The sequence below is a fragment of the Electrophorus electricus genome, chromosome 7 (assembly GCF_013358815.1).
Source record: "Electrophorus electricus isolate fEleEle1 chromosome 7, fEleEle1.pri, whole genome shotgun sequence".
Lineage (NCBI taxonomy): Eukaryota > Metazoa > Chordata > Actinopteri > Gymnotiformes > Gymnotidae > Electrophorus > Electrophorus electricus.
In genome coordinates, this window is record NC_049541.1 from 11731521 (window position 1) to 11756998 (window position 25478).

Consider the following 25478-nt stretch of genomic DNA (forward strand, 5'->3'; position numbering starts at 1 on the left):
GGAAACTGAGTTCATAGTAAGGACAATATAATAAATACAGAATTTCTCATCAGCTCCTAACTGGAAAAAACCTGTCGTCACTCTGAGTCAGAATTACCTGCTTAGTCACAGTGATCCAGTCTACAACAAGTGAGTCTCTTGCTCATCATGGTTCATAGCTGCAATTTTCCATAATATGCTTCATATGTTTAGTGGTGATAAATGTCATGTCCACTCCCCTTTAACACTGGGTGCAGTTTCCTAAAAGAATCGTTGTTTGTATCACAGCTGTTCAGGGTGTCAGGCTCATCTCGCCATTTGAAGATCCACTCTGAGCATGGTTTTTGGAAAAGCCACTCCAGTTGTAGAGTGGCATAAAATAAATCACTCTCTGCGTTTGGGGGAACCTAACACTTACAAACTTCAGTGCATTGTTCGAGACTTCAACAACTGAGTGAATATGATAATTGTCACAGAGTTTTAGCCATCTGGGAGAGCTGGCTTTCTCACGGCGCTGTATCACTCAGACCTGCACATGTGCCTTTCACCCTGGGTTGGCGCAGGTTTAAAATGTTTTAATGTGTGTTTGATACGTTGTCTAACTACACTAACACAAGATGCACGCCTATGTCATGTGTTTACCATGGTCTGAAACTTTGAGTTGTGGGTGTGGTTGTGAGCATGTGTTTTGCACACATGTAAGTGTGTATGTTTTTCCAAAGCTATAAATGAAAGCTGGGTTCATATTCCACAGATCATCAGCAGCTATAAGATATGCGGAGGCAGCAATGAAGCCCTATATGTAGTGGTTTTAGTGAATCAAGCCCTATATGTAGTGGTTTGAGTGGTTTTATTCTTTTAATAAAATGAGATTTGCTTTCTCACTATCACATTACTAAAGCATTCATTGATTAAAGACAGAGATTAGGAAATGTCTCGTTCTCAACTTAGATTTTGAATCAAGCGGTCAGTAATTTATTTAATGCCCTACATGCTAGTTTTATATAAATTACATTTAGAATTATGGTAATGTAAGCATAATTAGCAATTATTTTCCATATTCATTTGTTTGGATATGATAATGTGGGAATAGGCTTCAGATGAATATTTTACTGCATGGCACTCTGTGGGAACTGAGGACTAAATTATATATGTGGCTCTTGATGATGTGTATTAAGACTTATTATATTGCATAGCTGTCTTTTGAACTGCTGTGGTACTGAATGGTGTGTGTTTGTGTGTGCGTGTGTGTGAGATTAGCTTGTGTGTATCTGTTAGTCACCTTTGTTCCTGTCTGTTTGTTTCTCAGATAACGTTTACCTCAGAGCAGGTAAGCCGAGCCTCTCTCCTTCTCTTCTTCTCTCTCCCCCTCTTCCTTTCTCTCTCCTTCTCTGTTTCTCTCTCCCTCTGTCTTGTTCTTGTCTTTCTTTCTTCCCCACTCTATCCCGTCTCTCTCTTTCTTTCTCTCTCTCTCTCTTTCTCTCTCTCTCTTTCTCCTCCCCCTCACACTCTTATTTGCTTGCTCTATCCATGTTTTTCACTCTCTCTCTCGGTGTCTCTCTCTCTGTCTTTCTGTCTTTTCACAGAAAAATACCCAGGCTTGAATTCACAATTATTCAGCCCTGTGAATTTCATTGTATCTCTCTCCCTCTCTCCCTCGCTCTCTGTCTGTGTGTGTGCAAGTTTGTTTTCCCTTCTGCTCTTTCTCTAGCACATGGTCTCCCTCTCTGTGTCCCATGTCTGTCACTTCTCCTGCTCTTTCTTCAAACACCCAGCTTTTCTTGGCCAGATCTGTCAGGGCTCTTCCCTGTTATTCGTTCTTTCTGTCACCCTTTCCTTCTTTCTTTCTTTCTTTCCTTCCATCTCTCTTTCTTTCTCTTGTCCATTCCTTTACCTTTTTCTAAAGGAAGTGACTGCAATAGTCTTGCTTGTCTGCATCCCTCTGCATGCTTGACTGTTAGGCACGCAATGTGTGCATGGAGAGAGAGAGGGAGAGAGGGAGAGAGAGAGAGAGAGAGAGAGAGAGAGAGAGAGAGAGAGAGAGAGAGAGAGAGATTTGTATCTGCATAGGTGTGTGAGGATTTGCATGAGTGGCTGTAGGTAAGATACACATGGCAAACGTAGCTGACATGCATTATGGAGAGGGGCTTCTTTGTCTAGAAGGTTTCATCACACACATTCATGTATTCTCACACACATGCAGATCCCTTTTTCTACTCAGTCTTCCAGCTCTTGTTGGAGTTTAATAGGAAAAATTATTGTTATGGACCAGAGTGTTGGTTAAACAGAAAAGCCACAAAAAAAAAGTTGGCAGGTCTCATAACATAAACCCAGACCTGCATCACTTAATCATTTGCCTTCCCATTCTCCCAAAAGGTGCCTAAAGGGTTTTATAAGTTACATAAGACAGATCTCATCAGATGCATGTGGTTTTGACTCACATGGCAAACTTCAAAGCATATCTAATATTAGCTTTCAGGTTAGACTGGATGCGTTGTGAAGGCAGGACAAGAACAGTGCATTACAGAAAACCTCAAGAAAAGATTTTGGTTTTAGGGTTCTCATGTAGAATAAAAACCAAATGACCATTTCAACAATCAGAACAATCAATGTCAAATGTCAGTGCATTGAGGGTTTATGTCATCTTTCTTGAGTCTTATTTACTCAACTGACAGTTCAGACAAATAAAGAATAGCAAAGTTAACGCACAGTATTTGCTGAATTCCCAAGCTGATTCATACATTATGTGCGCATTACACACCAACCGTTGGTTGAACAGACAATCATTGACTGAGCAAACCGTGTATACTTCAGAGGCAAAATCCCAGGTTAAGCTGGTAAATATCTCGTGTGGGTTTTTATTATGAGCTAATGTGAATGAAGTGATCCTTCTCTACTTAACCGCGTGGATTTCACAGCCTGACCAGCGTGCTTAGCTGCCGGGGGGTTGTTGGCATGGCAACAGCCACACTCTCCCGCCGTAGTGCTACTTAAGTGATTAACACGCACACTCGTGCTGGGGAGATTACATGCTGTGAGACTCAGCACCATTCTGGGAAAGGAAGTCGCAAATGTGCAAGCACACCCACACCCACACACACACACACACACACACACACACACACACACACACACACACACACACACACACACACATATATATATACATACATACATACATATACACACAGTACAAAATTCTCAATATTGTAGCTATTGTTTCTGAAGCACGTTATGGAGTATGGTATTTCTCAATTACTTAAACACATTTCCTGAAACATGGTTCACATTATCAAAATGTTTTACTCACAAATGCCGTCAGTGCGAGATGCGATGTGTGACCTAAGAGCTAAGATCTGTGACTTTATAGCGAAGATCGGTGACTTTATAGCTAAGATCTGTAACTTTATAGCTAAGCTCTGTGACTTTAGAGCTAAGATCTTTTAATTGGGAATGTATGCTGTGGGAGCTTGAACACCCAAAATCAAAAACAAAAACAAGCAAAAGTTAGAATCAAAATGCTAAATGTCATTATCAAAATTCTATATGTAAGCATGTAGCATAACAATAAAAAAGATTTAATATCTTTAACAAATACTGCTATAAAAAAGTTAACAATTATTTGCTCTGATACCACTCATGTATGAAAGATTTGTTTTTTTATTTTTTTTCCAGAACTCTATAATCCAGTCTCATTTTAAAGGAAACACAGAAACAAACACGTTTTCCATTGTCATTGTCAGTTACTTGTTACTGTAGGCCAGAGGCAGTGAAACATGAGGTGTCCTTCGCTGTGACGTATTTCCCATTTTAGCACATGATTCTGCCTGCCTGAATTTGATTGGCTTGAGTTTGATTGGAGTTTGATTGGAGTTTGATCTGAATCTAATCTGAATGCAAGGCATTTAGATATGTGTGTGTGTGTATACATGTTTGTTTGTTTGTTTGTTTGTTTGTTATATATATATATATATATATATATATATATATATATATTTTTTTTATTTTTTATTTTTTTTTTTTTATATAAATAATCTGAATGTGGTTGTGGGAATGTTTTATTTGGAGAACTGACAGTTTGGAAAAATGGTATCTTTTATCTTTCAGAGCATATTACTTAGCAATGTGTCACTACTATGACAGTGTGTGATATTAGATACTTTCTGATATCTGCTAAATCACTGAAATATGATTGATGAAATATGGTGAGCACTGTTGTTCATGCTACTGACTGTGTGGGTGCATGTACATACATGTGAGTGTGTATATGTCTACATACATTTACATTGTAGAGCTTCATTTGTAATGTATATTGTACAGAATTTTTGTGGACAGCAGCAACAAAATATCATCACCGGTGAAATGCCTTTAGTTCCAAAATAGATACCATCCCTTTGGTCTTATTCAGTCAGCCTATCAAATCATTTGCACAGAACCACATGCTACTGAGTCCTGGTGTAGACCAAAATAACCCTCCTGAGTAATTTTCCTCTTCCAGGGTGTATGACATTTCTTTTTTTAAACCTATGCTACCACCACCACAGCTACGTGAAAATGTTATCTTTGCCCTTTCTAATGATGGGCACAGAAACACTGCCAGTGATTGGCCGTCAGGCGGCGGAAGTGCTATTAATCCCCGTGAAGGCCCGGCGAGCGCGGCCCGGGCTGGCTCCTGAGTCGGGATGGATTCACCTCCCTCCTAATAGTGCCAGGCATTCTGTTCCACCTCTCCTCTTCGGAGTAATTGCTTTGATTATCTGAGTGAGTAAGCGCCTTGGATCTGACTGTGCCATTAAGAGAAGGGATGCTGGAAGTTATGCAAATGCAGATTTTGCATCATGAATATCGCCTTGGCAGTGGAGAGGGGACACATTAAAGAAACCAGCAGGTTTCTGTCTGAAGTGTGACTGCATAATCTTTTTCAAAAAGAGGCGTGTGTAACCTGAAGCTGGTGGGGGTGTAAACTTAAGAGAACTGTCTAAAATATAAAATAAACAGAAAAATGTCAGAATGAGAAGGTGGGTAGTTGCAGTCGTCATTGCAATGGTAGTCACCGGACAATCGGAATGAAACAAAGCCGGCACAGTGTTTTCTAATTTTGGCATAGTAACAAATGATATTAATTGTAATTCACGACTGCGAGAGGGGCCCCGTCCCGGAGGGGGAGAGTGCATGTTGTAGGCTGAGGCAGTAGAGTGCATTATTGAGGTCTTGATGACAGCTCTAAACTGCATCTGCAAAAATAGTCAATCTATTTCGAACCTTAAAGGATCAAACAGTGAGAGGAAGGAGAGGAAAAGGTTACATAGTGGGGATTCTCTCACTTTCTTGTATAGCTGTTTGTGTATAAAGCAGAGTCTCATAAGTAGCAGTTTCTCCATCCACTTTTGTTGTTTCCAGCTTTCTTTATTCAAGGACTAAGTGCAAGTGCTTGTCCAGTGTCATTAGCCTGAAGCTGGAGTAGAAAGAGAACAGCTAAGTGAAAGAGAACAGGAGTTTTACACCCACAGCCGAAGTCTCAGTTTGGGTAACCCTGTCTTTGATATGACTTCATCCCAGAGACCCGTCCGCTGCATACTCTCTGACTTCAGGTGCTTGCAGTAATGTTTGCCTGATGGGTACTTTTCCCATCTTCTGCATTATTAAGTGAGCCTCTATCTTTTGTCAAACCAAAAATGCGACGGTAGGTCTGATTCCAACTTGGCATGAAGATTAGCTTGGACGTCAGCATGACAAGGTGAATCCAATGGTTCTTCCTGTTCCCCTCCCCCTCCCCCAGCCCTGGCCCCCAGCCCCTCCCATCTTTGTTTACCAGAATGTTCTTTCAGCACGGTGATCACACCCTCATAAGTGGTGTCATGTGATACCTGGGTGCTGTGACTCTGATGTCGCAGACGCAGTGACAGTGTGTTTGGCTACTCTCTGCCCTCCATTCAGCAGCGCCTGGCACAGTCTGAGGTCCCACACCTCCTTTTTGCATGGCCCAGCCTTAAAACCGAGGCCCATGTTCTCCTAATCTGTGAGACAAGAAGTTTATTCTGAGCACAGCATTTGACAGAGTCAGTTAATCATTCCGGGGCATTGGTTTCTGACTTCGGCTGATCTGTGTTCACACACTGTTTCTCGAAATGGTCAAAAGAGCTGATTGGCAGTCAAGAGGAGGGAGAAAGGTGTGAAAGGAAGTGCATTTGTAAATGAAACACAGTCTGTATGGGGTTGGTGGGGGTGTCTGTGATAGATGGCTGTGTTGTCTAAAACATCACCCGCACTGTATGCCTCACACATACACACACACACACACACACACACACACAAGCACAAGCGTAAACATGCATGCATATGCTGCACACACTCATACTGCTAACTTTTTTCTGAAAATAAACTTTATTGTGCTGGACCAGTATGGATCGTGTGTGTTATGCACTTGTGTATCACAGGTGTGTGTGTTGTGTATGTGTGTATTTGTGTGTGTATTTGTGTGTGTGTTTGTGTGTGTGTGTGTGTGTGTGTGTGTGTGTGTGTGTGTGTGTGTGTGTGTGTGTGTGTGTGTGTGTGTGTGTGTGTGTGTGTAAGTAACCCATCCTGTCTTTCATAGCTATTAAAGAGAAGTACAGCGACTGGACTGAGTTTCTCATCAGTGAGCTCACTGGCTCACGAACAGCACCAGCCAGTCTGCTTGAAGGGGTGAGTATGTGTTATGTATGTGTGTGTGTGTGTGTGTGTGTGTGTGTGTGTGTGTGTGTATGTCCATGTTAATCAGAGTCTACCAGAAATAGATAGGAACCTGCATGCAAAGTCACTGTGATCATAAGCTAATGTGTGTGTTTCTTCTTTTTCACTGTGTGTGTGAGTATGTGAGTGTGTGTATGCACGTGTGTGTGTGCGCGTGTGTATGCGGGTGTGTGTGCGCGTTTGTGTGTGTGCACGTGTGTGTATGTGCGCCTGTGTGTGTGGGTGTGTGTGTGGGTGTCTGTCTCTCTCGCTAACTCTTCCTCTCTTTCCACATAGCCACTGAGGGGTAAGAACACTGTGGACCTGATTGTACCAGGCTGCGTGATGGAAATTCGTGATGCTTGTGAGCCATTTGTTTACTGGGTGGCACATGTCCAGCGAAATATCGGTGGCCGACTGTGCCTCAGCTACGCTGGATTGGAGGACCCCATCCACTACATCTGGATATTCTACCTGGACACCAGACTCCGACCCCTAGGCTGGGCCAATGAGAACCACCTGTCAATGGAACCGCCTACAGGTGAAACATTACCAGGACTTGAATACGAACTTTTTCTTCTTGAATTGGTTGTGCTTCCTCACTCTTGGGAATCAAGACTAGAGCGAGCATTTTGTGTCAGGCTGTGTTGCAACAGGCATTATTAAATTAAAATAGCACACTGAAACATCATGGCCCAGTTATTGCTCGTGGTAGACTCATAAGGGTGGGGTTATGATTTCAGCTCTGTCTACACATCCTCCCCTCAAACGTTGGTTCAGGAGAAAGACCAGCACATGAAGCTTTTCTCTTTCTAGCAATTATCCTCCAGGCTGACTTATTTGTTACTGGTGTGTCTACTTTAAAAAAACCCACCTCCTCTTTGTCCACACTGTCTCTTGTTAATTAAAAGGGGAGAGGCTGGCACAGAGCAGCAAGCCTGCGTAAGACGCCACTGTCAGCCAAGTTCAGATCGGTCTAGTCACATCGAACAACAACAACAAAAAAAGTATCTGAAAGCAGCTTTACAGGAACCAGGTCTAGAACCCTAATGAGAAAGCCAACGGTGACGGTGGCAAGCAAAAACTCTCTAGGTGCCAAGTGATTTCGGATAATAAGCGATTCTGAATAAATTGCTTTTTGGTTGTAAATGCTGTTGTCGAAAGAGTGTCTGGGAGTTCTGAGTAGCACACAGATGCTTTCCCATACAAATGCTGTCCTTTTCTCACATGCACACACATGCATGTGCACATGCGCTTACACACACACACACACACACACACACACAAAAAAAATACACAATTATGCGCATACGAACACACATGGGCACAGAACCCTGAATTGAAATGACCCTAGGGAAGCATCGTGCTCAAACTCAGAAATGTTTGTCTGTGTGCATTCGGCATTGAAAGTTTTAACCATAAACATAAATGTACCAGTTACACTTAATAACATTTGACTGAATTTGTGCTCAATTTGTGTCTGTGTGGAAGCTGTAAACTCTTAACCATGTTGTGGTAAGCGGAAGTCTTATCCAGCTGAATACAGTAGTAAGTCATTTGAACTATTTTCATTTTAAGAGGGCCTCTTTGAGCTCAGCTGAGAGCTAAGAGCTGTCTGAACGTTGCATTATTGTCTGTAGTCTTGTACCATGGCTAATGTGTTTGCTGTTAACTCTGTAGGCTGTGAAAGAATTATCAGCAGCACCGTGTGTGTGTGTGTGTGTGTGTGTGTGTGTGTGTGTGTGTGTGTGTGTGTGTGTGTGTGTGTGTGTGTGTGTGTGTGAGAGAGAGAGAGAGAGACTGAGTCATAGTCTGAAAAACAGATATATATATCACTTCCCTAGAATTTCGGGTCTAAATGATCCAGTCAAAGTTGTACAATATTTCCCAAGTTCCAGTGTTTTTGAAGACTCGTGGTGGTTTGTGCAGTTATGGAGCAGCCCAAAGAAAACAAAAGCACTGGACGAGTGTATCCATGCGGTGAAGAGGTGTTTGATTGGATACGCAGGTTGACATATGGATCAATGAACTGTCAGCCAGATGGATGGATGGGTGGAGGGTTGGATGGGTGGGAGGGTGGATGAATGGATGGATGGATGGGTGGGTGGGTGGGTGGAGGTGTGGATGCATGTACTGACTTGCTGGGCTATTGTCTCTTTGACAGAATTGCGTGCTCTGAAAAGTGCTGCAGAGTGGAGGGAGGCCTTGGGGAAAGCCTCTCCTGAAACCCTGGAAACCCACCTGCCCTTTGAAGTCTTCAAGGTAACGGTCCGTGTGCGCACGTGTGTGCGCATATGTATGTGTATGCAACCAATTGATGGACAAATGAATGTTTTTTTCCCCAAAACATTTTCAGGTGGGCTACTTTTGGCTGTTGATCTCCCTTTCATTAATATTATTGTATTACACAAATCTTCATCTGTTCCAAATAACAAAACATGCATTACTTGTCAAAGCTCCATTTGTGTGTGTTTGTGTGGTTTTTGCATGTGTGTATACATGTGTGTGTGTGTGTGTGTGTGTGTGTTACAGGATCATGCTGATTTACGAAAGCACTCCTTCAGCACAGGGATGAAGCTGGAGATGGTGTCACCAGAAGAACCCTTCCACATCTGTCCTGTGTCTGTCACTAAAGTAAGTTTTCTCTCTCTCTCTCTCTCTCTCTCTCTCTCTCTCTCTCTCACATGCTCTCTCTCTGTCTCGCATGTGCTCTCTCTCTGTCTCACATGCTCGCTTGCTCGCTCTCTCTCTCTCTCTCTCTCTCTCTCTCTCTCTCTCTCTCTCTCTCTCGCTCTCCAATAGCCAGAAGAGCAAAATTATTTCCAGTGCCCATGTATGCTGCTCTCAATGTGGGGAGCGAGGTCCTCCCGGACAGGAACCCCCATGGCCCCCATCACCTCCTCCTTCTCCCAGGAGGCTCTTAAATCAAAAGAGTGAAGCACCTTTGACCTGTGTCTCAGTCCACTGTCTTTTTCCCCCCTCATGTGCAGGTATACAATGAATACTACTTCCAGGTCACGGTGGACGACCTGACTGGGGAGTCTCCGCCCCGCTCTGTGGTGTGCCATGCCGATTCCCTGGGCATCCTGCCAGTCCAGTGGTGCCTGAAAAGTGCCGTTGGCCTGGAGCGGCCGAGGGGTGGGTCCACACAGTGCCATCCTGGCTTCCATTTCGTATCTCACAGAGCTTCACGTTCGGTGCAGATCTACGAGCATGTGATTTCTTTTCCATGTGTAGGCGTGCGCCTCTCTGCTTGTCGGACTGTCGGCTTTGCACTCATGCGCTTTCTCATCTTCCTCCCTGTTTTCCTCTCTCTCTCTCATAGGTTTTCAGTCTCAGGACTTCGACTGGGCAGACTACCTAAAGCACACAGGCACAGAGGCGGCCCCGGATGCCTGTTTCCCTAACGTAAGACCCACGTGAATGCTCCCCTCACTCTTCGCTATCCACCCAATCAGCAGGCCTGCAGTGTCCTAATATCTAGCAGGTGTGGTTTGCGTTTTGTTTTAATTGGGGGAGAGGGATTCGCCAGGTTCACTCCTTCGACCAGCATGCCCCTTACTGCCCCCCACCGTCCCCTGTGTGTTTCTACCCCGGCATCTTCCCATCTCCCTGCTTTGCTGCTCCACTCCAGCTCCTCCAGTCTAAGAGCTCCAGATGGAGCTCCAGCCTACTCGCACCCAGGAGACGCCACCCAGAAGTCCAGCCCAGCCTCTCAAAACTCGAACGCCTTTAACGCAGTTTAAAAAAAAAAGATTTTCTTTTTTTACCCTCAGTTTTAGTCAGTTGTACTTTGAGTTCATTGTAGTACAACACCTAGAATTAAAAAGAGATATACATGTCTGTCCCCGTATTTATAGGTCTGTAAAATCAGCCATTTTCATACCGATTCAGTTAGTTTTAATTGCAATCATTTTTTGCCAACATTTCTACTGATTCCCATTTGGGATTTGATTTATATTTGGGTATTTTAGTTTTTCTTGAATAGTGTTCTCTTTGTTTTTGTTCTTATTGTCTACTATAACCCTCCGGCACATTAAGTACTCCGCCGCAAACTTGGGCAAAATATGCAAGCTTATTCTTTCAAAACACAGCCAACGTCAGGGTTCACAGTGAGATCCTCATTAAAAGGTCGTTAGCGTCTCGTGTTCTACCCACTTTCCCTTACAACAAAGATTCATGTACTGTGCTGCTTTGGGTAAACAAACCCAGCGTCATACACTGGCTCATAATACCACGGAGGTGAACGTGTTATTTACAAACTTCGGAACGCATAAGCACCCTCTGAGACAGGAATGAATGGCTTGCTCTGACCCTAGACGCCGATACTGAGAGGATGTGAAGAATTACTAACAGGGTTTGTTGCTGTGTGAGAGGGAAAGTCTGTGGCAGACAGAGAGAGAGAAAATGTGCGTTAGTGTATGTGTGTGTGTGTGTGTGTGGGGGGGGGGGGGAATAGAGAGAAAGTGTGTATGTCAGAGATAAAGGGTGTGAAAGAGAGACTCTGCTATTATTAAATGTGGGCTTGGGAACTTTTGTCTTCTTTATATGAAGTAACTTGGACAATAGTTATGAAACTAGAGGACTTTCCCTTTTAGGGGTTTACCCGATGCAAAATATACCCATACAGAGGCCCAAAAACATGCGCTTTCTCATGACATGCCATCTTCCACAGCCAGGTCTCTTCTTCCACTTGGTTCAAAATTGCAGTCTCCTGTCATTGTCACTCACAGTGTGTGAGTGGTCATTTTTAAGCTCCGTCATCCTCCCTCAGGACAAGATGGGTTGTGTGTGTGTGTGTCAGGGAGAGGGTATTTATACATTGGTAACTGCTGGCTTGTTACATGGTATTTGCCAATTACTGTAAATCCTCTCACTATTTTTGACTGTTGTTTCTGATGTTTAAATAAGTCTGTATTTGTTTATAATTTTTTTTTTAAATCTTGCTCATGATCTCAAAGTTTGTTTGCATTGATTTTGCAGTGTTTGTGTCACAGCGCTTTGAGCAGCTGACCTATATTTGCATCTGTATTTTGTGTATGTGCCTGACTTTGTGTGTGTGTGTGTGTGTGTGTGTGTGTGTTCAGGCATCTCTGAGTAGGGGCTTCTGTAAGGATACATGGTTGGAAGCTGTGAATCCTTTGCAGCCATCTGAGCTTTGCGTTGCCCGTATCACTCAGGTCAAAGGTCGGCTCCTGTGGCTCAGATTTGAAGGTAGGTGGCTGCAGTTTGTATTTGTGTGTGCGTGTGTGTGTGTGTGTGTGTGTGTGTGTGTGTGTGTGTGTGTGTGTGCGCGCGTGTGTCTGTGTGTGCGTGTGTGCGCGTGCATGTGTGCATCCTAATACATTTCAGTTTTAATGCACTGAAACGAATATATATTTGAGCATTTTTAATAGAACCACTTCAATTATATTGGAAGAAGTTTCTTTTTTGCTCTAAATTGCTAATGTCTTTGCAAATGATGCCTGACTAACTTGTTTTATTGAGTTCTTTTGTGCAGCTGACAGTTCTTCACTGCCTGGTTCACTCCTCTCTGCAGGACTGTCTAAGCCACTAACTGAATGTATATTAGATGCTGAGAGCATGGACATTTTCCCTGTGGGTTGGTGCGAGGCTAATGGCTACCCACTGACACCCTTACGGAAGGCAGTCTGTGAGTACTACCTGTGACTATGCCCCTCTCTCTCTCTCTCTCTCTCTCTCTCTCCCTCACTCCTAACCCTGTTATCGCTGTGGCAATCTTTCTCCTTCTCTCTTTCTCTCTCTCGCTGTCAATCGCTATCTCTCTCCCTGTTGCCTGAGTGTTTTCCGGTCTTCCTCTTATCGTCCGTTTTCTCTCTCCTTAAATTGAGACTTGTGTGTGTGCGCTCTGATTCGTAGTGCGTGTGACGGACTGTGTGTTGTGTGCTTCAGGTCAGCCTCAGAAGAAAATTGCAGTGGTGCAGCCAGAGAAACAGCAGTAAGTCGCCTCTGCACAAGCCTCCGCTTCCGTGGCTTTGCGAACATTTTTGCCACTCTGCCTGCATTGTCCTTCCCCACTTGTGAGGCACTCCAGTATTAATGGCACGGTGACATCAGCTGTTTCATCCTGTGCATGGCTGGCCTTGCGTAACACGGCCATTCTACACTCAACATTGTCCTCTTTCATTTCCTCCGTGTGTGACGTCATTCGAAAGGTCTTTAAAGGGCTCAAAATCAAAAGTGGTTACAGCTGGAGTGACAGCACAGACGATCGGCGTAATACACGCGCACACACACCACACACACGTGTGTGTGTGTGTGTGTGTGTGTGTATATATATACACACATACACACACACACACGTATACACACACACACAAGCATAGGTACACACGCACGCAGACACAGGTACGCGCACACACACACACACTCGCACACACGCAAACACACACGCACACACGGGTACACACGTAGATACATTTTGATACAGATGTAGTACCCAAGGTTTCCAAAGAAACAGGACATTTCAGGCAAAGGTACTTCATCAGCTTTGAAAGCAAAGTGTTTCTGGATCTCCAGCAGGTGAAATGCAGGGTCATCCTTATATACTGCTCTAGAAAAAAAACTCTAGATTCCACTCCAAAATGTCGTCTTCTGCATGTATGGCAGCCATTCTATTCTAGTGTGTGTTGGATTCCAGCACAGGCACACCTCATTCTGCTGCTCACCTGAAGCAGATCGTATTTACACAAGCATTGTGAACGGTGGTGGGCAGGCCGAGGTGGCATGAAAGCTTAGTGATCAGGCACATCACACACGTCACGTCCCACTAACGGCTGGAAAGGGGTTTTCTGCCAAAGCAACAACAACAAAAAACAAGATCAAGAAATAGACTATATGTGAAGAGACAGAGGGACGTCACAACTGATGCAGTTTCTAACTGTGCAGCTACAATGTGTTTAATATATAAAAGTGTTATCACTGTAGTGTGTGGGTGTGTGTGTGTGTGTGTGTGGGTGTGTGTTTCATACTGCTGTCTGTTTTATTGTCCATGATTTTGCTAGCACTGTCATCTGAATTGTCAAGGGACATACTGACCATGGCTGAGTTTGTAATACAACCTGTATGTAGATTGATAGTGAAGCGGTTTGGTTTATGGCTGGTCAGTTAGTTGGTGGTCAGCTAGATCACTGTGTTGGTTGGTCAGCTAAATCACTGTGTTGATTGATCAGCTGGATCACTGTGCTGATTGATTTTGCAGGTCAGCTCCTTCACCGGTGGAGAATGTACCACTTGACCTCTGCCATTCCACTGACATAGATTCAGGTTGTTCTAATTTAATGTATATTTACTGCACACACACATGGACATACACGCATACACACACACACACACACACACACACATACACATACACACACACACATGCATGCACACACGCATACCTCATCACCCACCCCTTACACTGTTCAGGAAATTTTTAAGCGAATTGTTTTTAGACGTAATAATCATGAGATATATAAACCTTTAAAATGATAGTTAGCTGTTCTTTTTTGCATAGATTCTTTATCGGTGTGTGTGTGTGTCTGTGTGTGTGTGTGTGTGTGTATGTGTGTATGATGTGCCTCTTGCAGCATCTGTGAATGGCAAGTACTGCTGTTCTGAGATCTTTGTGAATCACCGCTGTTTCTCTGGACCATATCTCAACAAGGGCAGAATTGCTGAGTTACCACAGGCCGTTGGCCCTGGCAAGTGCACCCTCGTCCTTAAAGAGGTAGAGCAGTCTCTAGAGTGCTGAATCCCTGTGTGTGTGTGTGTGTGTGTGTGTCCTTGATTGTATGCCGTTGAGTGCTCATGGGTAAGCTGCTAGCATGTGTGTGTTTGTGTATGTGGGTGTATAATTGTGTGTGTAATTGCTTGTGTACAGCTAAGTGCCTACAAGAAGTAGCTTCACATTCTAAAGGCTGTTTCTTTGTGTGTATGTGCACATATCTTTGCGTGTGTGCATGTGCGTGTGTGCGTGCGTGTGTGTGTGTGTATTACGTGCAGGTTCTGACAATGTTAATAAATTCAGCCTATAAGCCGGGGCGTGTTCTCAGGGAGCTGCAAATGGTAGAAGACCCACAGTGGAACTGTCTGGAGGAGACCCTGAAAGCCAAGTGCGAATACTTACACGTGCACACACACACAAGATATAAAAATCTTGTCTACTCCATCTCGAATGCAGACTTTCTTGTATAGAAAATATGCAGCAATTTGTGTGTTTGTGTGTGTGTGTGTGTGTGTGTGTGCATGTCTGCTCCTCTGAGTAGGAAGAGAGCTTCCACCCGTGATCAGTTTTAGAATACAAATCCTGTGGCCTAATGAACAGAGTGTTTTTCCTCATTTGCATAATAAGCTTCCTAGATGGCTGATTTACATACTCGTGCATGCACATATTTGAGTGAGACTGTAACAAAAAAAAGCCTCTTTTGCAGAGGAAAGTAGATGTGTGGCTTTCTTGCTTCACAGGTATAAAGGGAAGAGTTACCGCTCCTGCGTGAGGATGGTCCGCGTGGCCGAGCAGGTCCCGGACTTCTGCCGCAGAGTGTGCGTGCGGCTGCAGTGCTGCCCCAACCTCTTCGGCCCGACGCTCGTCTTGGACAAGTGTCCGGAAAACTGCTCCGTACAGACCAAGACCAAGTACAGTGAGTGTCCGAGTCAGAGCGGAAGAGAATGGAGAGATGGGAAGAGAAATGCGGATGGGGGGGGGCAGAGAGGACAGACAGGAGGCGATGATGGACATGTAGAGGTTTTAGCATTTTTGGAGGAGCCACACTTGCATTCCGCACTCTTGATAAGATGGTTGTGTTTCTTTGAGTTTTATGCATGGAATGGAAATGACACAGTTCTGAAAGTGAGGTATTATTTTCTTCATAAAACAGACGCAAACACAAACATGTGCTCAGACCTGCCTATTGTTCCTAAAGAATGTGTTGGTGAAGGGTGTATTGAGTCTGTGTTGGGTTGTGTGTGTGTGTGTGTGTGTGTGTGTGTTGCAGCATGCTACTACGGGAAGAAGAGGAAGGTGGGCCGGCCCAGTCTCGGGGAGAGCGCTCAGGAGGGGGAACTGGGCAAACCAGCACGGCGCAGAAAGAAGCGCAAAGCCATCTTTGTTCAGAAGAAACGACGCTCTTCGTCTGTGGGCTACCACACTGCAGAGTCACCTCAGGTCAGAACACACACACACACGTCGCCGTCTCTGACCGCCTCTCAGACACACACTCAGACGCGCTCGTAAAGATCAGGAGTAACACTACGTTGCTGTTGTGTTCTACACAGGACAGTGATTATTTCTATGAGGATGAGGATGGCGAGGACGCAGAGGGGTCTGGCAGCGAGGAAGGTTCCAGCTCCGAGCTGCAAGAAGAGGCCCCGCCCTACAAGGATGTGTCGAGGAGGGGCAGACCTCGCCGCTCTGTTACCCAGCGCAGAGTCACCCTCCCCGGGGCCACCGTCCCAGCAGACCGGCCCTCCCTTCGGAGAACCACGCGCTCTCTCTCCTACACCCAGAGTCAGACTGCCAAGCACACACAAGTAAAGGTGAGGCGCACATACACACACAAATGCATACATAAAATGATGCAGAGTTAAAATAAAATCAAATGTGTTTGTGTGGGGGTGGGGTGGGGGTTGTAGACAGAGCAGACTGAAGAGGAAGAGCAACGCTTGGTTTTGGAGCGGAATCCTCTGGAATGGAGTGTCTCTGATGTGGTCGACTTCATCATGTCCACCGACTGTGCCTCACTCGCCAAAATATTCCAGGAGCAGGTAGACAGATGCATACGCGCACACACACACACACACACACACACACACACACACACACACACACACACACACACACACAAGCAGTTCAGTTCAGCATCAGCATTACTTCTGGGCTGCAAGACTCATTTGGACAAAAAAAATCTAGATCAAGTATGACAAACTCCTGGACAGTCCTGGAGGTCCAGACAGTGTGGTGCTAAACCTAATCAAATACACCTGCTTCAGCTCAGTTAATTACCAGCTTTAGTGGACACGGTGCCACACTCCAGGCCCCCAGGACCGGAGCATGATTCCTGTGATCCAGATGAAGAAACCAGTAAACCAACCAGTAAGCCATCTAGAGTGAAAGTATAAAACTAGGGCTGTAAACCTTGGGAAATACTTCTTCACTATATGGTATCCATTTGTAGAGCAAGGATTCAAAATCTGGTGATATTTTTAACAGTTCCTACAATATAACGAGATACAATTCCTTTTAGTAATAAGTCAGAAAGGCAGAGACATCCAGCAAACAGATTTTAGTTTTCTGTTTCACAATAAGAGTCACCACATTTAGGTTGACTAAAATTTAGGTTGAGCAAATCTGTAGAATCAGTTTTTAACTGATGCATCACTCTCAATCAAAATATTGTTCCACTCTTAGAATGAAATGTGAAAAAGTCCTTATTACACTACTTTGCATAATTTTAATGAACTGAAAATACCAAACTCTGTTCTGTCTCTTCTTCTCTCTCTATCTCTGCTCTTCCTCTCTGTCACTCTCTGCCACTCTTCCCCCTCTCCCTCCCTCTCTTCTCTCTTCTCTCTAGGACATTGATGGCCAGGCCCTGTTGCTGCTAACCCTTCCCACCGTACAGGAGTGTATGGATCTAAAGCTGGGTCCCGCCATCAAGCTCTGCCACCAGATCGAGCGCGTCAAAGTGGCCTTTTACTCGCAGTACGCCAATTAAGCCGGCGCTGCTAATGGGCCTGACGCAGCCCCTGCCCCCCGAACGCCTGTCCCTGCGCGTTGGCCGGAGACATACACTTATCTGAGGTTCGCTCCGGGAGTAAAAACTGGAAAACCCGCGAGCACCCGGCTGCGCACCGCAAGGTTAAAAGGACGGCGCGTTTACCAGGAAGACAGGCATGTGTTTTTCGAGGACGTTTACTGCATTTCGATTCGACCAAGTCTTCGTGACAGAGGGATTTCACTTAGGCATAAAATAGATAAGGGAAGGACAGCAGTTTGTCTTTCTCAAGGAACCCATAGCGTGACAGGAAGACATCCAAGTCTTCATTCCCCGTCACAGTGTGCTCACAGCGGGGTCGCAGCGCGTTCAAAATGTTTGCGGTGTAGGGTACTGGAAGGAAAATATCTACGATATTAGTCCTGTTGGAATGAAAAATACATCTCTCCTGAAGGGCAATCAAATTGGGGCGTGATTATTGAAGCCTTGTGAAACAACACCTGCTGCTGTTGTCAGCCACAGGGCTGTCTTCATTTTACCTTCCTGTCCTACTGAGACCAAATGATTATATTTATAAACAATTAGAGTTGAAGAATCGTGTATAATGTGAAATAATATATTTAAAATATTTATTTTGGCCTGACAGATGTTTTGCTCAGAGGGCCTAGACCTCTTGGGCTTTTTCCTTTCGTGGTGGGATATAGAATATTTTGTGTATTTCCATACCCCTATGATATCGCTGGATACCCTCTGTAAATATTTCCATAATCTATGCAAAAACTGGGCTTTCATGTTGACTTATTTTCCTTTTTTTTTCGCTGTTTGACCTGCACTTCCCTTAAGACTTCTGTAAATAGTTTGTACATAAAATGAACTGATAGTGAGATCTAGTTTTAATACATCCCACAGATGAGTGGAACAGGCTTGTAGTTTACCCAGCAACTGTGAAGGTCTGAAGGAATTTCCCAAATACCAATGAAATGTTCTCTAGCAGACCCACATGTGTGAAAGTCTTGTACATCACCCATACCCCTGAGAGGAATAAAGAAATAGTAAAAATAAAGAACTTCCTGTGAGTCATTTCCTGTGAATTGCTTTACTGTTTTTTTTTTTTTAATACTAAAAAAATGTTTGTGTAATGTGTAAGTGTACATACTGTACTGTCAGGGTTGGAAATTACCAAATGCATCTAACATGTTTACAAAATTATATATTCCTCTTAGAAGTATTGGATCCTTTTTGTGAATTTGGTACATTTGAAAAAGGGGGAAAAAAAAAATTCTGCAAAAATAATACACAGGAAGGAGGCTTTCTGTTCAGGAGAAGAAAAAAAAATCTTTAATCGAATACATGCAGGCTATCATTGGAAGGAAAATGCAGCACTTCATACTCTCATATAGAAACGAATTCTGTACTGATGGAAAGTCCACAGAAATGCACTGACACAATTCAAGGCAACAAATTCTTAATGAGTTCATCACATGTGGAATGGCATTTTGAAAGCAACTTTCCCAGCCTTGGGCAGTGCTTGAAGGTACAAAGCTAAAAGCTGAATTATTGCAACATGACCCCCCAAAAAAATGTACTGCAGAAAGTACTTGAAATAAGAGAACTGGCTAACCGATCTCAAATGATTTTTCCATGCCTCGGTTCTTAGGCCTCCAAGCGTACTGCGTTATTCTAAAATACATTTGAGTCGTGAGCGGGCGGTGATGGGCAGGCCGCTTCTAGCCAATTCCGGAACAGACAGTAAACAGTCTTATCATTATCAAATAAAAATAATAGACTTCCACATAACTGGCGAGAACTCACTTTCTGAATCAATTTGTGTTTCCCTGGGAACCAGTATAGCCTGCTTTTCATAACTAAGGCAGGACTGCGCCATTGATTTTACTCTAGAGATTGAATGAAACACATTGTTTTGTTTGTGTGTGTGTGTGTGTTGGTGGGGTTGGGTGGAGGGGTTCTTGTTCTCTTACATGAAACAGGACTTGGGCAGCCATTTATTTATTTTGAGTCATGTTGCAAATTTGTTCAACTGACACCTCATACTGTTGCCAGGCAACATGTTTTCAAAGGTATACTGTGCGTGGCCTCCCCAGCTGTGTGCCTGGCTGCGATCGAGGCACGTTTTTGATGGTAGAGGCGCCCACATAAATTTAGAGAACTAGTGAGAAATGTATAACAGCTTTGCAAAGAAAGCAGAGAAGCATAAGAAAGTGAAACAAATCATATTGGAAGCTTGTTTTTAACATGGAATTAGAACAGCTCTGAGGTTTAGCTGAGGGTAAAACTGGACTTAACTTTGTAAGTGAAGAATGCTTATCTGATATATGTACTAAGACAGTAAGCAGTGAAACCACACATATTCAAAACAGCATAGCCACAAGCATCTCCAATAAACAAAACCTAAGTGCCTGTGTTAGTTTTTCTCTTTTACAGAGCCATACTATGACTGTATGTAAAGGTTGCTGCATCACTAAGATATAATTGATCATTTCACTGTGTGTGTGTGTGTGTGTGTGTGTGTGTGTGTGTATTCAAGGGTCCATGTTGTTTTAAAACTGATTCTTACACATATATCGGCCTGAAACTGCGTCGGTAAAGAAGAGGAGACATGAATCTTCTGCTGCCTTGAAGATTTGCACAGGTTTGTATGCATGTTAGAAATCAAGCTTAAGGACCACTTAATCTCAAAGTGCTGTTTAGGAGCTGTGCAGTGGAAATCAAAGGTTAAACCACACACCCATGCACAGGCACAAATCCCTTACAGTAATGCATTTTATTTGTCCAAGTATTACTACAGTTATTCAAGGACATGTTAAAATAGGAGCATGCCGAGAATAAGCGCACCAAAAATCTGTTTTTTTTTTAAATAAGAATTTGGCTTGTAGTATAGACTTTAATGATTTAATAATTTGACTTGAACATATTTTACATGTGTTTGTGCAGGAACATTATAGTGAAGTGAATTAAATATATGTGAAGGATCCTGTTGATGTTTATCTCAGGTGAAAAGTCCAGTCATCTAGACCATTCCAGATGTTCCAGAGAAATGTTTAGTCAACTAGACCATTTTTCCTCTAACTCAAACATGCATGCCACTCATGTACATTAGCTGATGTACAGCAAAGTTTACACTGAAGCAGACTTACACTTTACTTCTCCAAGTGCCCATTATGCATGTTTAAGTGCTTTCTTTGATTGCAGTAGTGTGCAGAGAGACAGGGAATGCTAAAAATATATTCTTCTTCATTTGACCTCAGGGAAGTAAGTAACCTGGTTGCTATACCAATTTTATTTTTATGGAACCACATGACAGTCTAAATCTTATTCTTTGCATTCATAATCAATGGATCAACTTTGCAGGCCAGCATTTCACGACGCACGCTATCAGATAATACCACCTCTATCGAGGCATACAAGAAGTGCTCACAAAGCTCAAAAACTCAGAGCAGGTAGTGCGGCAGTGGTGGCACTGGCTCAGCAGTTCCTGAATGAGGCTTTAAAAACGAAGGAGACTTCTCCTTCCTATGCCCGAGCAGGCTCACTCCTCGTCCTTGTATCGCAGCCGCAGTGCACACACTCTACCAGCCTTGCATCATACTCTGTTTTTTTTTTTTTTTGTGTGTGTGTGTGTGTGTGTGTGTGTGTGTGTGTGTGTGTGTGTTTTCATTATTCCAGTATTTCTCTTTGTTTCCCTGACATCTTATTGCCAGACAAGAGTGAAAGCAAAACATTTAGAGCGAGGACAAATTGTGAAGTATTTGGAAGAGGAATGCAGCCATATCTTGTGGGAAAAGGGTTAGCGTAAGACTTAGGTTAAGTTAGGTTAGGGTAAGGTTTACAGTAAGGGTAAGGCTTAGGTTAAGTTAGAGTAAGGTTTACAGTAAGGGTAAGGCTTAGGTTAAGTTAGGTTAGGTTAGAGTAAGGTTTACAGTAAGGGTAAGGCTTAGGTTAAGTTAGGTTAGGTTAGAGTAAGGTTTACAGTAAGGGTAAGGCTTAGGTTAATTTAGGTTAGATTGGGGTAAGGTTTACAGTAAGGGTAAGGCTTAGGTTAAGTTAGGTTAGGTTGCGGTAAGGTTTACAGTAAGTGTAAGGCTTAGGTTAAGTTAGGTTAGGTTGCGGTAAGGTTTACAGTAAGGGTAAGGCTTAGGTTAAGTTAGGTTAGGTTGCGGTAAGGTTTACAGTAAGTGTAAGGCTTAGGTTAAGTTAGGTTAGGTTGCGGTAAGGTTTACAGTAAGTGTAAGGCTTAGGTTAAGTTAGGTTAGGTTGGGATAAGGTTTACAGTAAGTGTAAGGCTTAGGTTAAGTTAGGTTAGGTTGGGATAAGGTTTACAGTAAGGGTAAGGCTTAGGTTAAGTTAGGTTAGGTTGGGATAAGGTTTACAGTAAGGGTAAGGGGTAGGTTAAGTTAGGTTAGGTTGCGGTAAGGTTTACAGTAAGTGTAAGGCTTAGGTTAAGTTAGGTTAGGTTGGGATAAGGTTTACAGTAAGGGTAAGGCTTAGGTTAAGTTAGGTTAGGTTGCGGTAAGGTTTACAGTAAGTGTAAGGCTTAGGTTAAGTTAGGTTAGGTTGCGGTAAGGTTTACAGTAAGTGTAAGGCTTAGGTTAAGTTAGAGTAAGGTTTACAGTAAGTGTAAGGCTTAGGTTAAGTTAGGTTAGGTTGGGATAAGGTTTACAGTAAGGGTAAGGCTTAGGTTAAGTTAGGTTAGGTTGGGATAAGGTTTACAGTAAGGGTAAGGCTTAGGTTAAGTTAGGTTAGGTTGGGATAAGGTTTACAGTAAGGGTAAGGCTTAGGTTAAGTTAGGTTAGGTTGCGGTAAGGTTTACAGTAAGGGTAAGGCTTAGGTTAAGTTAGGTTAGGTTGGGATAAGGTTTACAGTAAGGGTAAGGGGTAGGTTAGGGTTATGGTAGTTTAGGGTAAGGGTCAGGGTTAGGGTAAGGGTATAAGGGTTTGGGTTAAGAATATTCACACTATGTTAGACACACTAGTCATAATTTCTACCAAAAAACAAACACATTTTTACACTGCACTAATAAACTTAGAATATATTTGTTACTGCTGTCTTTTCTGTCCCCACAGACTAGAGACAATGACCATAAAATATGTAATTATGTAATTATTTATACATGTATTGTCAGTTCTTTTCATTTCAGGCACTGAATTTATTATGTTTTGCATAGTTATTATATATGTATGTTTAAACTTGTAGCCTGTGATGGAGACGGTATCCTAAAACAGACACATACAGGTTGTGTTGAAGATGGTATCTTAACACAGTAGAATCCTGTACAGCAGTCAGACACAATAAACTGCCTCCATTATAAATACACATATAGGCATATATAGCTACAGCCACTTTTAATTATTGTTGTCTTTTACTACGTAGTACACAAATTTAAAACCAAATGATAAGGCTGTGCTGTCTGACTAGAGTAATGGTGAATTCCACTGTATAACCAACTGCAAGAGTGTATACTTGTAAGACTGCATACACTGACAAGGATCATGGCCAGAGACCTCCCAAAGGCAACAGAGCAAAAATCGAATTACTATGAAGAATAGTAAAGGTGGTATAAAATAATAACAATGCTGTATTTCATAACATGATAGAACACACCCCAAAAGCATAAACGAGTCTTCATTCACTATTAGCAGTTTCCTAATGATCAGATTTTTACACTCACAACATGAGTGATGACGTTTGTAATTAGTGGAGCCTGAATGTCATTTGAATCCTCTTTGGGTGGGGCCTTCCTCATACTCCTCCTCCTCCTCCTCATCTTCCTCTAACTGGGCCCCCATCCTCTCTCACTATTCCCCCGACCTTCTACAATAGTGCAGCTGTTAGTAGCTACTGAGGCTTCCCTTTACTCTTAGTCACTGTTCATGGTAATGTGTGTTGTTTTGAGGATTACTGGTTGAACATTGACTGGCAGGTCGAGGCAGTTCCTACTTTATGTAGTCATAACATCCATCCATCCATGGCATTTCTGTAAATATAAGGAAATGTTCTTAAATGCCTTGTCCATAAATGTTTTCTCAGACCCATAAGTTTTTCCCTGCCTTGTTGTACTATGCTCTATATAAAATGGCATTTTGACTAATGACTTAGCACTGATAAAAAGGGAACAGAAGAAATATAATATTGGCAGTATAATATTTGTCATGATCAGGTCTGAGAAATACTACCACTGATTTCCAAATATATGCATATGTCTTGACTAAAATATAGTGTGTGTGACTGACATGAGGATTGTGAGTAGATGCTGAAACGTCTGTGCAATGTTGTGCAAAAGGTGTGTAATGAGAGTCAAGCCTGTTAAAACGTGCTTTGCGCCACTGGCATAGGCAGAAGAAATCCGAATGAGACTCGTGTGCCAGTGATCAATACCAATGTGTAAGCAATCGAGAAAAAATGTAAGTCGATTTAAATAGAACGGTCTCATCAACAAGTCAGAAATGTAAGATGTGATTAGCAATTATGACTGTGTAAACTGGATAGTGCTTTTTGCAATTTTTATGTAAGAAAATATATTAAATCGTTCAAACAAACAAGTTCCTTTCGCCGAAGATTTCTGCAGTAAAAGTAAAAAAGTAAAAAAACTTTTAAAAAAAAGTTTCGAAATTAGTCATAGTGACATCTGACACATTTAGTGACATGACTCATCTTGCTATAATGACAAAGGAAACGTCATATTTATAAGCGTGTGTGTGTGTGTGTGTGTGTGTGTGTGTGTGTGTGTGTGTGTGTGTGTGTGTGTACGCGAGCGCGCGCGCGTTTATCTGTCAATCACTCCATGACTTGCGCCTTCTATTCCAATATCAGGAATCAGTGATTCTCAGAAGATTTTTAATCTCAAAGCATCTTTTCAAACTGTTGCCTTTTTGAAATGTGCAACTCGATCTTCTCAGATAAAAAGATATCGAACGTGCCTTTTACCACGCTACTGGCAGGGGAGGACAATAACTTGTAACTAGTTACCCGTGCTTTTCATTTTAAATCTTTCCTTTACTTTCAGCTGTTTTGCCGTATACTGGCCTAAACGGATAACTCTTTGTTTATCATGCGTGGACTTCTAGATCTACAGTCTCAGGTTCTGACGAGGTGCTTCTGGGTTTTTTTTTTCTTCTGCTCGATTTCTTCCTCATACCATTTTAGGAAATTCTTCCAAGCCACTGACGCCCTCGGCTTCCTAGTTATGGATCTAGAATTGAATTTCTGTAAAACTACTTTGTTACGACGTTTTTTGTTGTTTTGTTCTGGTTTTTTTTTATCTAAACGAAATTCAACCGAACTGACATCAGACGGGGTTAAACACATTGTTCTGGGGTGTGCTGGTGTTTTGAGCTGAAGAAAATGCCGCAGACCATGTAGTAGACTATTATCTAGTTGTAAGACGTATCTGTAATTATGAAATGAACCTACGAAGTATTGTTGAAGACACATTCCTTCACACGATTAAGAATACAACGTATTCATGTGTATATTAACGCCAGTGAAGTGGTTCGTCTTGGTGTCCCCGCGTCTTCATAGTCCCAGACAAGTCCACGTCATGAGTTTGTGGGCTAAAATTCAGTTACCTGTTGTACCAGCTAAGGGACGAATGCCGCATATGAACTTTCCAACAGCGCATAGAGTCAAGCTTGACATTTGAAGAACAGCTAAGGGCCTTATGAGAGTACAGCGTCAGTTTCACACACAGACACACACACACACACACACACACACACACACACACACACACACACACACACACACACACACACAGAGGGACAGAAAGAGAGAGAGCAGATGGTTTTGTGTTTGTGTAGATACATTATTGTATAATCTATTATACATTATGTATTGCCTTCTGATCACTGGGTTTACATCCAAGATACACGGAAATGCGTATCTGCAAAGTTCTACAGAAAGACGAGATTCTCTACTGCTGTAAGGCATCTGCCCTTTTTATTATGTAGATCATCCGGCATGACGGCATTCGCTTCATTATCAGAATAAGTACATCGCAATACACACAAGTAGGCCAGCATGTGAAATGTTGCCAGGGTTTCCCTCCCGCCC

At 42.9% G+C, this 25478-nt stretch overlaps 1 protein-coding gene across 3 annotated transcripts in view; it reads left to right on the forward strand.

Annotated features, from left to right (window-relative positions):
• Positions 1 to 18491, forward strand: part of sfmbt2 (Scm like with four mbt domains 2) — a 30329-nt gene extending 11838 nt beyond the window's left edge. For 2 of the 3 annotated variants that reach the window (XM_027026820.2, XM_027026822.2), the window contains 18 exons: positions 1289 to 1309; positions 6575 to 6663; positions 6988 to 7231; positions 8855 to 8952; positions 9223 to 9324; positions 9681 to 9828; positions 10016 to 10098; positions 11778 to 11904; positions 12230 to 12343; positions 12604 to 12649; positions 13913 to 13977; positions 14286 to 14425; positions 14701 to 14810; positions 15163 to 15338; positions 15693 to 15862; positions 15973 to 16233; positions 16330 to 16461; positions 17271 to 18491. In XM_027026820.2, the coding sequence (XP_026882621.1) occupies positions 1289 to 1309; positions 6575 to 6663; positions 6988 to 7231; positions 8855 to 8952; positions 9223 to 9324; positions 9681 to 9828; positions 10016 to 10098; positions 11778 to 11904; positions 12230 to 12343; positions 12604 to 12649; positions 13913 to 13977; positions 14286 to 14425; positions 14701 to 14810; positions 15163 to 15338; positions 15693 to 15862; positions 15973 to 16233; positions 16330 to 16461; positions 17271 to 17411 (2267 nt within the window). In that variant the 3' untranslated portion in view covers positions 17412 to 18491. The remainder of the gene's footprint in view (positions 1 to 1288; positions 1310 to 6574; positions 6664 to 6987; positions 7232 to 8854; positions 8953 to 9222; positions 9325 to 9680; positions 9829 to 10015; positions 10099 to 11777; positions 11905 to 12229; positions 12344 to 12603; positions 12650 to 13912; positions 13978 to 14285; positions 14426 to 14700; positions 14811 to 15162; positions 15339 to 15692; positions 15863 to 15972; positions 16234 to 16329; positions 16462 to 17270) is intronic. The other variant, XM_027026821.2, reaches the window with a different exon arrangement.
• Positions 18492 to 25478: the final 6987 nt, after the last annotated feature.